The sequence below is a fragment of the Globicephala melas genome, chromosome 13, assembly GCF_963455315.2.
Source record: "Globicephala melas chromosome 13, mGloMel1.2, whole genome shotgun sequence".
In the NCBI taxonomy this organism is placed as follows: domain Eukaryota; kingdom Metazoa; phylum Chordata; class Mammalia; order Artiodactyla; family Delphinidae; genus Globicephala; species Globicephala melas.
In genome coordinates, this window is record NC_083326.1 from 29,433,199 (window position 1) to 29,446,088 (window position 12,890).

At 58.1% G+C, this 12,890-nt stretch overlaps 1 protein-coding gene across 6 annotated transcripts in view; it reads left to right on the forward strand.

The window, feature by feature from the left end:
* The window catches only part of CTDP1 (CTD phosphatase subunit 1), a 41,542-nt gene that overhangs the window by 11,781 nt on the left and 16,871 nt on the right, over window positions 1-12,890 (forward strand). For 5 of the 6 annotated variants that reach the window (XM_070046933.1, XM_070046932.1, XM_070046931.1 and 2 more), the window contains exons 6-11: window positions 1,484-1,574; window positions 3,466-3,632; window positions 4,399-5,382; window positions 5,689-5,830; window positions 6,413-6,616; window positions 12,705-12,867. In XM_070046933.1, coding sequence (XP_069903034.1) covers window positions 1,484-1,574; window positions 3,466-3,632; window positions 4,399-5,382; window positions 5,689-5,830; window positions 6,413-6,616; window positions 12,705-12,867 — 1,751 coding nt within the window. The remainder of the gene's footprint in view (window positions 1-1,483; window positions 1,575-3,465; window positions 3,633-4,398; window positions 5,383-5,688; window positions 5,831-6,412; window positions 6,617-12,704; window positions 12,868-12,890) is intronic. The other variant, XM_060310152.2, reaches the window with a different exon arrangement.

Below are 12,890 nucleotides of genomic sequence, written 5' to 3' on the forward strand. Positions count from 1 at the left end.
AGGGCGTTGAGAGCGACCACGGTTCACCTGCAGAGAGGGCCTGGGAGGAAGCACGTGGCCCCCAGGGCTGGTGCCCCACATAGCTCTGGGAGCCGCGAGGCCTTCGGGGGCACGTGGATTTGAGCTTAGTGGCCACAGCGCTTTTCGCTGGAAGGAGTCGGCTGACCGGCCGTGTCAGTCTGATCATTCGCAGATGACAAGCAGAGGCCACACATGCGGAGGCCTGACAGTGGTTTTAACAGTGATGGTTTTCGTAACTTCCTCTTCCTGTCAACTTTACTGTTTTCACAAAATGTGTCCTTTCGGTGTAGCGAGGATAGAAACGCTCCCGTTGGGGCGGAAATGTTAAGCGCATCGCGTGCTCTTCATTTGTTGTAGAGGCTCTGATACTCAGTGTTTTAGATTTAGCCGCTGAGAGGCTTCAGCGTTCATACAAGTTCTTTACATAGTAGAACGGTAGTGTGTGTTTCTCCTGCGAGATGGGCGTTGTCTGTCGATGAAGCAGATGACTCAGTGACCTCGAGGCCCTGAGCACTGGGCGGCTGCCGCCCCGCTGCACAGGGACCCTCAGGAGGGGCACACGGCTCCGCCCGGAGGAGGACCTCGGGCTGCAGGCCTAGCAACCGGTGACGCGTCCGTCTCCGTCAGTAGTAGGAAACAGTAAGGCGTGGGTGTCAAACCTGCAATGTCAAGGGTCCTGTCACCGAGGGAGGCGGCTGTGGGCGGGCCGTGTGGGAGAGGACGCACGCGAGGTTATGAAGGTGCCTCCTCGTCCATGTAAAGAAAGGCTTGAGGAAACACGGGTTCTCCTGTCACGGTGTGAGTTTAGGAGTGCTGCCCGAACGCCCTGCCCTCCCCTTTGCTTTGCGAACACGAAGGTCAGGGAGACAAAGCCAAACCAGCACGTGAACTCCTGTTTGGCGCCACTTCTGTCGGCGATGGGCTCCTCCCTGATGCCACTCTCAGTCCCCTGCGAGGTGGGCAGACGTGGTGCTAATTGCCCGCGGCTCTGAGCTTCCGGGTAACACTGAACTTTGTTCATCCCGTCTGCTGTCCCAGCAAGATTCCAGGTGATGTGAGATTCAGTCAACATTTCCTGGACCAAAGCCCTTACCTGCGTTAAGATTAGAGGGAAGGAGGGCTTCCCTGATGGCGCAGTGGTTGAGAGTCCGCCTGCCGATGCAGGGGACACGGGTTCATGCCCCGGTCCGGGAAGATCCCACACGCCGCGGAGCGGCTGGGCCCGTGAGCCATGGCCGCTGAGCCTGCGCGTCCGGAGCCTGTGCTCCGCAACGGGAGAGGCCACAACAGTGAGAAAAAAAAGATCAGAGGGAAGGAGCTGTACAAGGGTGTAAGAGGGTGACGGTCTCACCTGGAAGAGGAAAGTGCTCGATGCTGGTGCTCTGTTCTGCACATCACTGCACGTAGGAAGGGACATCAGTGCGTTGCAGACACGTGACCTTGTCCTGTTTTCTTTTCAAAGGCTTCTTAGATCCTGAGAAGAAGCTTTTTTCACATCGAATATTATCGAGGGACGAATGTATTGACCCGTTTTCCAAAACGGGGAACCTTAGGTATGTACCTGGCTGTGCGCATCTGAGGTCACCGTTCAGTTTCCGTCGTAAAGTCTGCGTTTTGAGCATCAGCCCAGTCGTTCTGTATTTATTCTCCCGGTTACCAGCGTCCACTTTCTGGCACGTAGCGAGTCCGCTGTCTTCTAACCAGACCCCTCCCTTCCCTGCTCTCCTTGAATGTCCAGGCAATGGTGGCTCCTGGGGCACTTGGGCCAGAGCCCAGGGCGACATGGGTGTCGGGGGAGGAGTGAGCCCAGGGCCTGGGGGATGCGTGGAGAGATAGTCTGGGCGGCCCAGCCCCCAGAGCCTCCCCAGAGGGCGAGGGGGCTGTTTGGCCTAGTCGGGAGTTTTAGGGGGTGTTGGCACCTCGGACTTCTGTTTCCTTAAGACCTGCGTGCTGTGCAGCGTACAGTCAGTTATCAAATCCTAAGTCGTGCTACTCTGCACTGGCGCTCGGCCTGTTTCCACGTCCTTCCGTCCCTCTGTGCCCCTCCCGATCCGGGTCTGTGTGCTCTTACACCAGGGCTCCCTCCCATCCCTCCCTGAGAGCTGATTTATATTCTTGGGAATTTCCTGCTCACTCTACAAGGAATTTCCCCACTGCTACCCAGAAAGTCGCCTCCCCCATTGTGTCCTGTGTCAGGTATCACTTTCTTCATGGCTGTTGATTCTTAAGACTTGGACAGTAACAGCTGTGGCCCCAGTGGCCTTTTGGCTGGCGTTGGCCACCCTTAGCTAACATTTCGTGTTTCAGATTTAGGGTATCCACACAGACTGAGACCTGTTCATGTCTATGGGATGCAAGAAGAGAATCAGAGTACTTGTTTCAGAAACAGTTCTCGTGTTTACTGGTTAGGCATCCGGACGAGCAGGTTCGAGGACGAAGGAAATCGAGGGAGGGTGTGATGACTGGTTCGGGGGAAAACCTGCCCGAGGCTGAGCGTGTCAGAGGGGAGGGGCTCCATGGCAGCTCCGGGGGCGGCGCTTGGCTCTGTTCCCCGGTCTCGATTTGGTGTGGTTTTCACCTCCCTCGTCTGGAGTTAAATGTGCTAGAGGCATTAACTGTGTCGGTCACTTTGGCTACCGCTTACGCTTTGCCTGTGGAAAACAGACTCACCGAAGACAATTCTGGACACGCGAACGGTTTTTTCTGACTAGTTGTAGCCTTTAGTAGCAGCTAGAAAACCTGAACAATGACATGCGTTTCTCCTGGGTTTGTTTCCCGATCCTAGAAAACAGGCAGGAAGCACTCATCCTTCTGAATTTTGCATCCTTGCGCCTGTCTGTCTGAATCTAAGTGTTGTGGGCAGAAATCAAGTGAAAAGACCACAGAGCAGGCCTGTGTCCATAAGGTGGCTTTTTGGACCCTTGTTAACATCTTGCTCCACCCATACATCCTCATAGCTTTCGGGAACACAACAGTCACTTTTTGGACTTGGCATCGTGTAGGTGCCCCAGCCAGGATTTGAGTGAGGCCTTGCCCTCCTGCCTGTAACTGAGAGCTCTCGCTGGCGCAGGCCGAGTACACGTGTTTGTAAATAAAGCCGTGTTGGGATGTGGCCAGGCCCATTGGTCTGTGCCAGCTTCCCCTGGGTGAGGGCTTTCCATGGCCCCAAACAGTAAACCCTTCACTCTCTGGCCCTTTGAAGAATTTGCCATGACTCCTGCCTTAAGGAGTGTCAGACACTGGAGAAAAGTGTAACTATCTTAGTATAACTTTCTCTGGAAACTTTTTTAAATGTGAACTAAACAAAAGCCCTTCAGTGCAGTTTGCATCTGGTTCTGATTAATATGCTCTCTGCTGGTTTCATGTAAAAGATGGTCTTGACGTTCGATCGATGATGACCTTTTGTAGATTGTGCTAGTACTTCCGATGCATCTTTACTTCTAGAAATCTGTTTCCTTGTGGAGACTCCATGGTTTGCATCATCGATGACCGAGAAGACGTGTGGAAGTTCGCCCCCAACCTGATAACTGTGAGGAAATACGTGTACTTCCAGGGCACAGGCGACGTCAATGCCCCGTGCGGGCCCCGGGAGCCCCAGGCGCGGAGGAGAGGTGGGTGTGGCCTCCTGGCCGCCAGGCAGCACCAGCTCTGTCCTGTCTGTGTTGTTTATATTATGCTGAAAACGTGGTATTACTTGGTTTCAGTGTGGGTTTTGTTTTTTCTTTTACTAGTACCAGCCTAAACATTTTCCCGTTGAGTAAAGATTAAAGAATACTATTTAATTTAATGCATCTGAATACTACCTTTCATCCCGGCTTTCCTTGAAAGACAAACATGACACTGGGAGTTTGGTGTGTGAGGCTCCAGCCCGTGGGCGATTGGTGCCGGGCCCCGGCCCAGAGCCTGCGGGGAACCTCCCAGGCGAGCTGGAACCCAGAGTCTGAAAAAATTTTAAAGTTTTGGTTTGAAGTGTTTCTGATGATCTTTAGCTTTTAAATAATCCGTTTTGAGGCCTACAGTTATTGCTGTAGTCACTAAAGTGGAGCTTTGAGGGGCAGGCAGGGGAGTGAGACCCCAGGGCACCCTCGGGGGCGAGGCTGCCCGGCACAGCTCGAGCTGGGCCCGATCTGGCCACAGCCTGGGACCCAAGCATGTTCTGCGCATCTCGTACCACTGTGGAACCCAAAACGAGGCGGCCGGGGGAGGCCCGCAGACCTGAGATACTCGCCCTCCAGCCCTTCCCGGCTGAGGGCGCCCTCCCTGGCCAGAGGTCCCTCCAGCTAGCAGCTGGGGGCAGGTGGATGGAGTTTGTTTCCACAGGGGGTTTCCTCTTAAATGTTAGGTGACGGTCACCTTGTCTCTCATGCACACGTGCAGTCAGTCCTTCTCCTAAAGGTGCCGACGCCACGGAGCAGCCTCCATCCGTCAAGGATCCCGAGGAAGGAAGGCAGGTGTCTGGGGTCGAGCAGAGCAACGGCCTCGGGAAGCCCACGCGGGAGCTCAACGGGGGCGCAGGCCCTCGGGGGGGCTGGCCCTGTCCCGGGCAGGAGGAGGAGAGGGGCGCTCGGCCCGCCGCCTGCGCCCCCTCTGCTGACGGCCGGGGGCCCCTGGCGGGCACCCAGCAGCACGGGCGGACGCCGCCAGAGAAGAGGCCCGTGCTGGGTCCGGTGGGCCCTGACCCGGACCCAGATGTCCCCAGTGACAGCGGGAGCAACAGCGAGTCCGAGGGCCGGCCGTCCCCCATCCCCTCTGATGGGGAGAGTGGGGAGAAGAGGACCCGGAGAAAGCCTGCGGCCACCCGCCATGCTGGGGACATCGTGGCCCAGGGCAGCGCCTCGGGCGCCAGTCCGTGCATGGAGCCCGGGCCCGGCGTCCAGGCGGCCGTGCAGGGGGAGGGCGAGCGGGACGGCCTCTGCGGGCTGGGCGGCGGCTGTGCCGACAGGAGGGAGGCCGAGACAGAGTCCCAGAACAGCGAGCAGTCAGGCATCACGGTGGGCGAGTCCCTGGACCAGAGCGCGGAGGAGGAGGAGGAGGAGGAGGACGCCGACGCCGACGACCACCTGGTCCACCTGGAGGAGATCCTCGCCCGCGTGCATGCCACCTACTATGCCAGGTATGACTGCTTTCTCCGCGGGGAGACCCAGGACGCCCCCGACATCCGGAAGATTGTCCCCGAGCTGCGCAGCAGGGTGCTGGCCGACGTCGCAATCATCTTCAGCGGGCTGCACCCCACGAACTTCCCCATCGAGAAGACGCGGGAGCACTACCACGCCACGGCCCTGGGCGCCAGGATCGTCACCCAGCTGGTGCTGGAGCCCGGCAACCCCGACCGGGCCACCCACCTGATCGCCGCGCGGGCCGGTGAGTCACGCCCTCCTGCCCCGGCCCCGACCGCCTCCGGGTGGGGCTCCGGCTCCCCCTCCGAACCGGCTACCTCCACGGTCCGCACTACGGGGCCACCCAGGTGTCACTGCTCCCCGAGGCCCCGGGCTCGAGGCTCTGGGGTGGGTGCCGATGTAGAGAAGCGGGGCTCTTGAGGAGCCATCACACGGTGGGCCCTGCTCTGAGGGCTGTTCCCTCCAGGGCCCCTGCTGTCCCCGCCGCCCCAAGCCCTGACGGCAGACCAGTGGCCCGCGGCGGCTGCAAGCAGAGTGCATGTGCCCGCAGGCACGGAGAAGGTGCGCCAGGCCCAGGATTCCGGGCAGCTGCACGTGGTCAACCCCGACTGGCTGTGGAGCTGCCTGGAGCGCTGGGACAAGGTGGAGGAGCGGCTGTTCCCGCTACGTGGTGACCCGGCCAAATCCCAGAGGTGGGCGCCCGCGGGGGGGCGGCCGGTGGCTCAGAGGGAGGGTCCGCGCTGGAGCCCACACAGCCGCTGCTCCCGCTCGGGAGACGCCGCCGCCCCCGCTGCGCAGACTGTCATAAAGAGTATCTCTGACCAGTGTCACCTGGAGGAGAAGCGGAAGTGCTTCTCCTGAGACACAAGTCAGCTTTAAGCAGCGAATCCTAGTTTGCGGCTGTTTCTTTCACAGCTGGGACGTGGTCCCATCGAGTCACAGGGTCTTTACAGAGTCCAGCGTGGAGGGAGGGGGTGGCCAGGACGAGGGATGGGTGCAGAGGGCCCGTGGGCAGAGCCAGGCAGCACGGGCAGCGCACCGGCTCCATCAGAGCGGGTGCTGTGTTTAGAGGTGAAGCCGGAAACAGTGTCAGACAGACAGCGGTGCAGCCCGCGCTCTCCAAGGGGCCTTGTGTCCCAGCCGAGGTCGAACCCCAGGCTTAACGGAGAACCACGACTTCACGCGCGGATTCACAGTCCCGGCGGGAGGGAGGCGCGGGGGGTCCCGATCTGTTCCGGCCTCTCCTCACCACTTCGTTCTCGCCTCCCCCCCAGGGAGGACGGCCCGGCCGCCTTTCCCGAGAGGCAGGGCCTGCTTCCAGCCACCCTGTTTCATCCAACACCCGTGCATCCCAAGGCCCCGCCTGGCCCTGAAGTTCGGATCTACGACGCCAGCACGGGCAAGCTCATCCGCCAGGGTGCTGCGGGCCCCGGGCCCCCCGGCTCCCTGCCGGTGCACGCGGAGCTCTCCTCCTTCAGGTACGCGCGCCCTGCACGCAAAGGCGTCCTCGCAGGACTTAGCCAGCAGGCAGCAGAGTGGGGTGCCTGTGGGATCGGGCCGGGGGCACAGTCCTCACCCATGCCCACGTCGGGCCTTTCTGCATGTTCTTCCGTCCTGTCTCGGGTCCCGGGACTGGGGCAGACGAGTCTGTGGCTCAGCCTGGACCTGCAAACGCCCCACCTTTGCTCGGTGCCAAGGGGTGGCCTCAGGCGGCTGGACCTGACCCTCCTGTCTTGCCCTTCGGGTCCGTCCCCGCTGCCACCCCCAGAAGGGCCAGTTGGGAGCAGCTCTGCTCTGTAGCCCCGGCCCTCAGGTCACAGGTCACACTGGTGGCCGTGGCAGTTGGTAAATAGGAACATAGAGAGAGACCCAGGTCGGGGAGGAAGGCACTGCCCGGAGGGAGCGTGGCCAGTGGTTTCCACACGTGTCTCCACGGGTGTCTGTTTCCTTCCTGCCTGTTGACTGGAAATCAGCTGAGTTGGGGACCTTACAGAGCACCCTGTAAACACCTTAGCTCTCCGAGGTGTAAGTGAGGGACCTGAAGCTTTGCTTTGTTTTTGAGGAGTGGCCACTGCCTTGAAACGCTTGTGCTTCTGCTGAACGCACGTGGTCGTGCTTCCGGGTCCCCTCCTTTCTGGAGCCCCGAGCCCATCCCGAGAGCCACCTTTGCTGTTAGCGGCCCACGTGTGGCGGTGGATTTCTCCTGCTCTGGTGGCCTGGCAGCCTGCGCTGACCGCGTGGCTCCACCGGAGTGCTCGTTGCAGGGGGCAGGGACTCACCCGATTCCCTACCCTCTGGCCTCGGCAACAGGCCGCGGGGGCCGACATGAGCCCGGTTGACGCCAGCAGAGTGGATGTGGACGAGGGGCCCCTGGAGGCCAGCGGGGTGTCAGTTGACCCTGCGGCTGGGCTCCAGATGTGGACAGACGCCCGGGGTTTAGGCCACTTTCAGTTGGGCTGTTGGTTGGTGGATTATTTTGTTCTGAAAGCATCGTCGCTGATTAAGCTCTGATTTTCTTCCGACAACATGATATTTAATTACTTGAGAAGGTGCGTTGTGATCTCTGTGCTGCCTGTACTCCCGTGGAGTTACTTCCAGAGCAGGGTCACTAGGTTAAAGGTCGTGGATGTCCTTGACTTTAATAGACGGGGGCAGTTGTTTGTTACTTTGCCAAAGATTTGTTGGGATTTGTGTCCTGCCCGGCAGGACCGGCCCCTCCCTCTCCTTCCTCCTTGATCGGTCTCAAGGCGCACGGCCGCCCTCTCTCTCCGGTGAGGCCCAAAGTGGGCCTCCCACAGGCGACGACCTCGGGTGTGTCTGAGGGTGAGAGGTGCACAGTGAGGAGCAGCACCCCTCACGGAGACAGCGGGCCGCGAGTGGCCCCGGGCTTCCCGACCTCGTGCACTGAAATGTATCTCCCTGCACGGACGGCCTCTGCGATTCCGAATTCCTTTTCATTTACCCTTTGTTTGTCGTGTGCTCTAAGTTGTGAACGTTTTGTTTTCTTCAGTAACGGTTTTATTTTGAGACAATCGTAGACTCACAGGCAGTTGTCAGAAGTAGCAGATCCCAGGGACCGTCAACCCGCTGCCCCCATTGGCGTCATCTCACAGAACTGGCCGTAGGGTGCAGCCAGTCTCGAGCCGGGACGCCAGCACTGGCCTGGTCCAGACGCAGCCTCCAGCCCCACCGGGCCCCCCGGCCCGTCTCCAGCCCTCCCAGCCCCACCCCCAAGCCTCACCCGGCCACCACTGGTCTGTCTCTGTCCCTGTACTCCCGTCATCCCGAAAACACGGAGTAAGTGGAATCACAGGGTGTGCAGCTCCACTCAGCACAGTTCCCTGGAGATTCTGCCCCGATGTGGCCGTGTCCGCTGCTGAGGAGTGTTTCGTGGAAAGAGGTGCTGCGGCTTCTGTGGCGTTCACCCGCGGAAGGTCATCTGGGGCGTGTCCAGCTCTGGAATGTTACTGATACGGCCGCTGCTGTTGTAAACGTCTTTGTGCGTCTCTGTTTCTCCTGAATCAGCGCCCAGGAGTGGGACTGCTGAGTTGTACAGTGAGTGTGTTTAGTTTTACAAGAAGCCGTCCAGTTTTTTTCTGCAGTGGTGGTACCTTTTACGTCCCCACCAGCGGGTGGGGGACATTGTTTCTCTGCATCTGGTGCCCCCGTTTCCATTTGAGCCTCCCTGAGGGTGTGGGACGTGTGGTTTCATGCTCACCCTTTCTCTCGGCCCTTTGCCCCTGTGGAGTCTCCTCAGCGAGATGTCCCGTCGCCTGCCCGTGCATTTGACGCCCTTAGGGTGTCTCGGGTCCTTGTCCTGCGTCAGTTGCGAGCCTTGTGGAAGCTTCTCGTGCTCTGGGGATGCCTTCCACCCTCTTAACAGCGTCGTTGGCAGAACAGACGTTTCCCGTTTCGGGGAGGTTCTCTGACTGGTGGTCTTTCCGTGAGTCATGCTTCGGTGTCAGGTCTGTGGACCCTGCCTGGCCTGGATCCTGGTAGCTTCACGTATTGTATTGAAGTCCGTGGTCTGTTCCGAGTGAGTTTTGGCCTAACGTGACAGGTCTGAGGGTGGGGCCGTTTGTGGGCAAGGCCCTCTTTCCTCCATGGGCTTGTTCTGCACCTCTGTTGGACTCAGGGGACCGTATTCCCGTGGGTCCGTTCCTGGGTTCTCTGTCTCTTCCAGTGGTTGGTGGGCATTTTTGCCTTTTTCCTAGTCTGAGGGGGGAAACGTTGAGCCTCGCACCGTCACACGTGGTGTCGGCTGCGAGTTTCTGTAGCTGCTCCTCCTCGGATTCCTCCCATCTTCCCTGTGTTTCACCGTGAATGGCTGTTGAATTTCTTCATCGCTTTATCTGTGTTGACCTCAGGCTCGCGCAGTTTTTCTTCTTTGGCGTGTCACTTGAGTCGTATTTCCCTTGTAACTGGAGTAGCATTTCTCTCACTGCTCTCAAGGTTTTTTTCCTTGTCTTGAATTGCAGATTTGACGGTGATGTGTCTTAATGTGGATGTGGGCTTTTATCCTGTTGCGGATTCACTTAAGAGTCTTGAATCTGGAAGTTTCACGTCGTTTTTGCCAAATTTGGGGCATTGTTTCCGGCCATTATTCTTCAAGTACTTTTTCAGCTCTGCGTGTTTCTCCTCTCCTTCTGGGGCACCAGCAGTGACATGATCGGGGACTCTCACTGTCGTCACGTGGGCCTGAGGCCGTGTGCGTTTTTCCTCTTCAGTCTGTTTCCTGTCGTTTACATGGAGCACTTTCTAGGGTGTCTTCAGATTCAGATTTCCTTCCCTCTGCCCGCTCCGTCGCGACACTGAGCCCACCTAAAGCATGTTTTTGTTTGTTTTCACTTCTAGAATTTCCATTCGGTTCTTCTCTTTATCTTCTGTTTCGTTCCTGAGGCTCTTTGTTTCTTTCATTTATTTCAAGCGTGCTTGTAATTGCTTATTGAAGCATTTCTTTGTATTGAGGATACTTTGGAATCTTTGTCAGACAGTTCTGTCATTTCTGTCACCTCAGTTGACATCTCCTGATTGTCTTTTTTCAGTCAGTTGGAGATCTTCCTGGCTCTTGGTGTGACAGGTGGTTTTCAGTTGAAACCTGGAGACAGGTCTCTTTCTGAGAGTCTGGACCTTGCTGAAACCTTCTGTTTAGCTGGCTTTCGCAGGCCACGCTCCCGCAGCAGAACTTGTAAGACACCTCCTCACCCCTGCCGGGCAGGGGCAAAAAAAGTCCAGGGTCCCACTTGGCCTCCGCTGACGCCGGCCTGGGGGTCACTGTTACTGCCGGGCAGCCTTGGCGCGGGGTCCACGACAGTCTGACGCCTCCCGGTTTTTGCAGGTGGGTGGGCTCCACTGACACTGCAGCGCGTCACGGACCTGCTTAGAAAATGTAGAACTAGGATCTCGGACCAGGCAGAGTCCACACACTTGACAGCGGAAGCATGACCCATAGAAAGAAAACTGATCAGGAGCTCCCTCCAAGTGAGAAACCCCTGCTCTGCCAGCGACTCTGCCGCCGGCTCCGTGACGCCCCCACGCGGTGGGGCGAGGGGAGGCAGCAGGCGGGGTTGCTGTCCAGTCCTGTGCTGGCTGCTGTGGCTGTCGTGAGCCGGGCCTGCCCGTGGGCGTGTCCAGTTGCCAGTTCCTGGGATGAGCAGCGGGACGCGCCAGAGAAGCCACCATGGGGCCTGGGGCTCGGGCTGTGCGTGCGGAGCCGATTCTGAAGCCACAGGGACGCTGCTCCGTCCGGGGGGAGACGCGCGAGCAGGCGGCGGGGGCTGCGAGCTGGCCCTCCAGCTGTCCGTCCTGGGGGCTTCGTAGCCTGGTGTTCACCAGGTTAGAAAGCAAAACCGAGGCGCCTTTGAAGTACTCGCTTCTCATTCATCTCAGAAGAGCAATAAACCACTGCCCGTTAACACTGTTTTAACGACGAGTAGCTCTTCTCCAAATCCAAAAGAAATGTAATGAGGAGGGCGGCTCGTCTGCATTTCTGCAAATCTCTCTGGCTTAGCGGAAGACGGGGTTCCCACCTGCCTCCTGGTCCACCTGGTGTGACCTGCCACCCGGTGGCCTCGCCCGGTGTGTCTCTAGAAGAGGGAGGGTGTTGCGACTGCCCTGAGGGGGTTCTCAGGAGCCCCCAGCGTGGTGGCCGATTTTCAGCATCTTCCACGTGGAAGAACATCCTGCCTTTTCAGGTGTTTGTGCGTAGCTCAGGCTGAACCCACACCCCACTGCCTTGAGGACCAGTCGGCCCCTGGGCCCATGAGCCTTCCGTAGGGGGTGCACGTGTTCTCACCTTCCCCATTCTGGGTCTGAAGGGAGGCTGTGCTAGTAAAAAGGTACTTCTGCCGTTTTCCATATTTGTAAGAGGAGCTCTGGGTGGTGGGGTGACGGTAAGTGGGTGTGGGCTGAAGTGCAGCCTGATGCCCAGGTCAGAAGACAGGACGGGAAGCTCTTAAGCCGCATGGATACGTGGAGGCGGGCAGGCCGTCGAGAGGCTGGGGACAGAGTCTGACTTCGGAAGAAGCAGGGGTCAGCGGTTTCTAGATGGTCCTTCATGTTTCTGGGTCAGAGATCTTAACCACATCAGGTAGTATGTGGTTAGCCCAGTACAGTTGCTTCCTTTCAGTTTTGTGATTCAGACTTATCATTACCACCACTTTTCTTCAGAGTAACAAGGTTTTGCTACGTCGTCTTCAGTTTCCTGGTGGCCGTGAGGTACCCACGGCCAGCTCCAGAGGAAGGCACGGCCGCCCGCTTCACAAAGCCCCTTAAGTTCTGAGGCCGTCACGGGCACTGACCCGTGTTGGGAACCTGACACGGGATGAGAGCGTGTGCGGGGGACAGGGGTGCTCTGGGGTCTGTTCCAGGTGGAACGGAGAGGGTAGCTCAGAGGACAGTCACTGTCACGCCAGCCTGGGGCTCGGCTCCAGGACAGAAGCGTTCTGGGAACAGAAGGTTGGTTCCTCATGCAGTGTTGATGTTTAATAGTTTAATAAAACCACACACATGACCCTGCATGTTCCTGTCCTCTGTGGACGGACGGACTTTCACTACGACCCAGGGCACTCTGTGTCTTAAATTCTCTATCACGTTATCTCTACTTTGTAGCCTGGATGATACAGAAATGGTTGGTTTCTCGCAGTCTTACAGCTGCTTGATCTTACTTGGAGTGTAAATAGCACTGCGGCTGGTTTCTGAGCAAGTGTTCACCGTCTCTCTGCACCTTTGCCCTTTGTTCTCAAATGAGTCCCGCCAGGCGGATGCTCGGACAGTGCGGTTTGTTGAAGGGAGGAGCTAAGTGTTCACTTTTAGCCTGAAGAAGGGCGAGCCTGACCGGCCCACAGCCTGGCTGGACTCAGGGATTTGGTTTCATAAACAAACCCATATCAAGCCTGAGTAGGTACCGTCCACGAGACAGCGTGTGTTTCCACAGCTGAGATATCGTGTGTGTGTGTGTCTGTGTCTGTGTCTTTACCTATCCCGAGAATCGAGAATCTGTTTCAGGGCTGGAAAGGTGACTTCAGACCAACTTTCCTCATATGGGGCCTGTGAAATTCCTTTCAGAGCGGTCCAGCCACATCACCAGCAGATGTTTGGTGAAGACTTGCCAGCCAATCAAGATGGAGAGCAGCCTGGTCCTTCTAGAAGGAAGCGGCAGCCCAGCATGTCGGAGACCATGCCACTGTACACGCTGTGTAAGGAGGACTTAGAGAGTATGGATAAAGAGGTGAGCCCCGGCCCGGCCGCAGC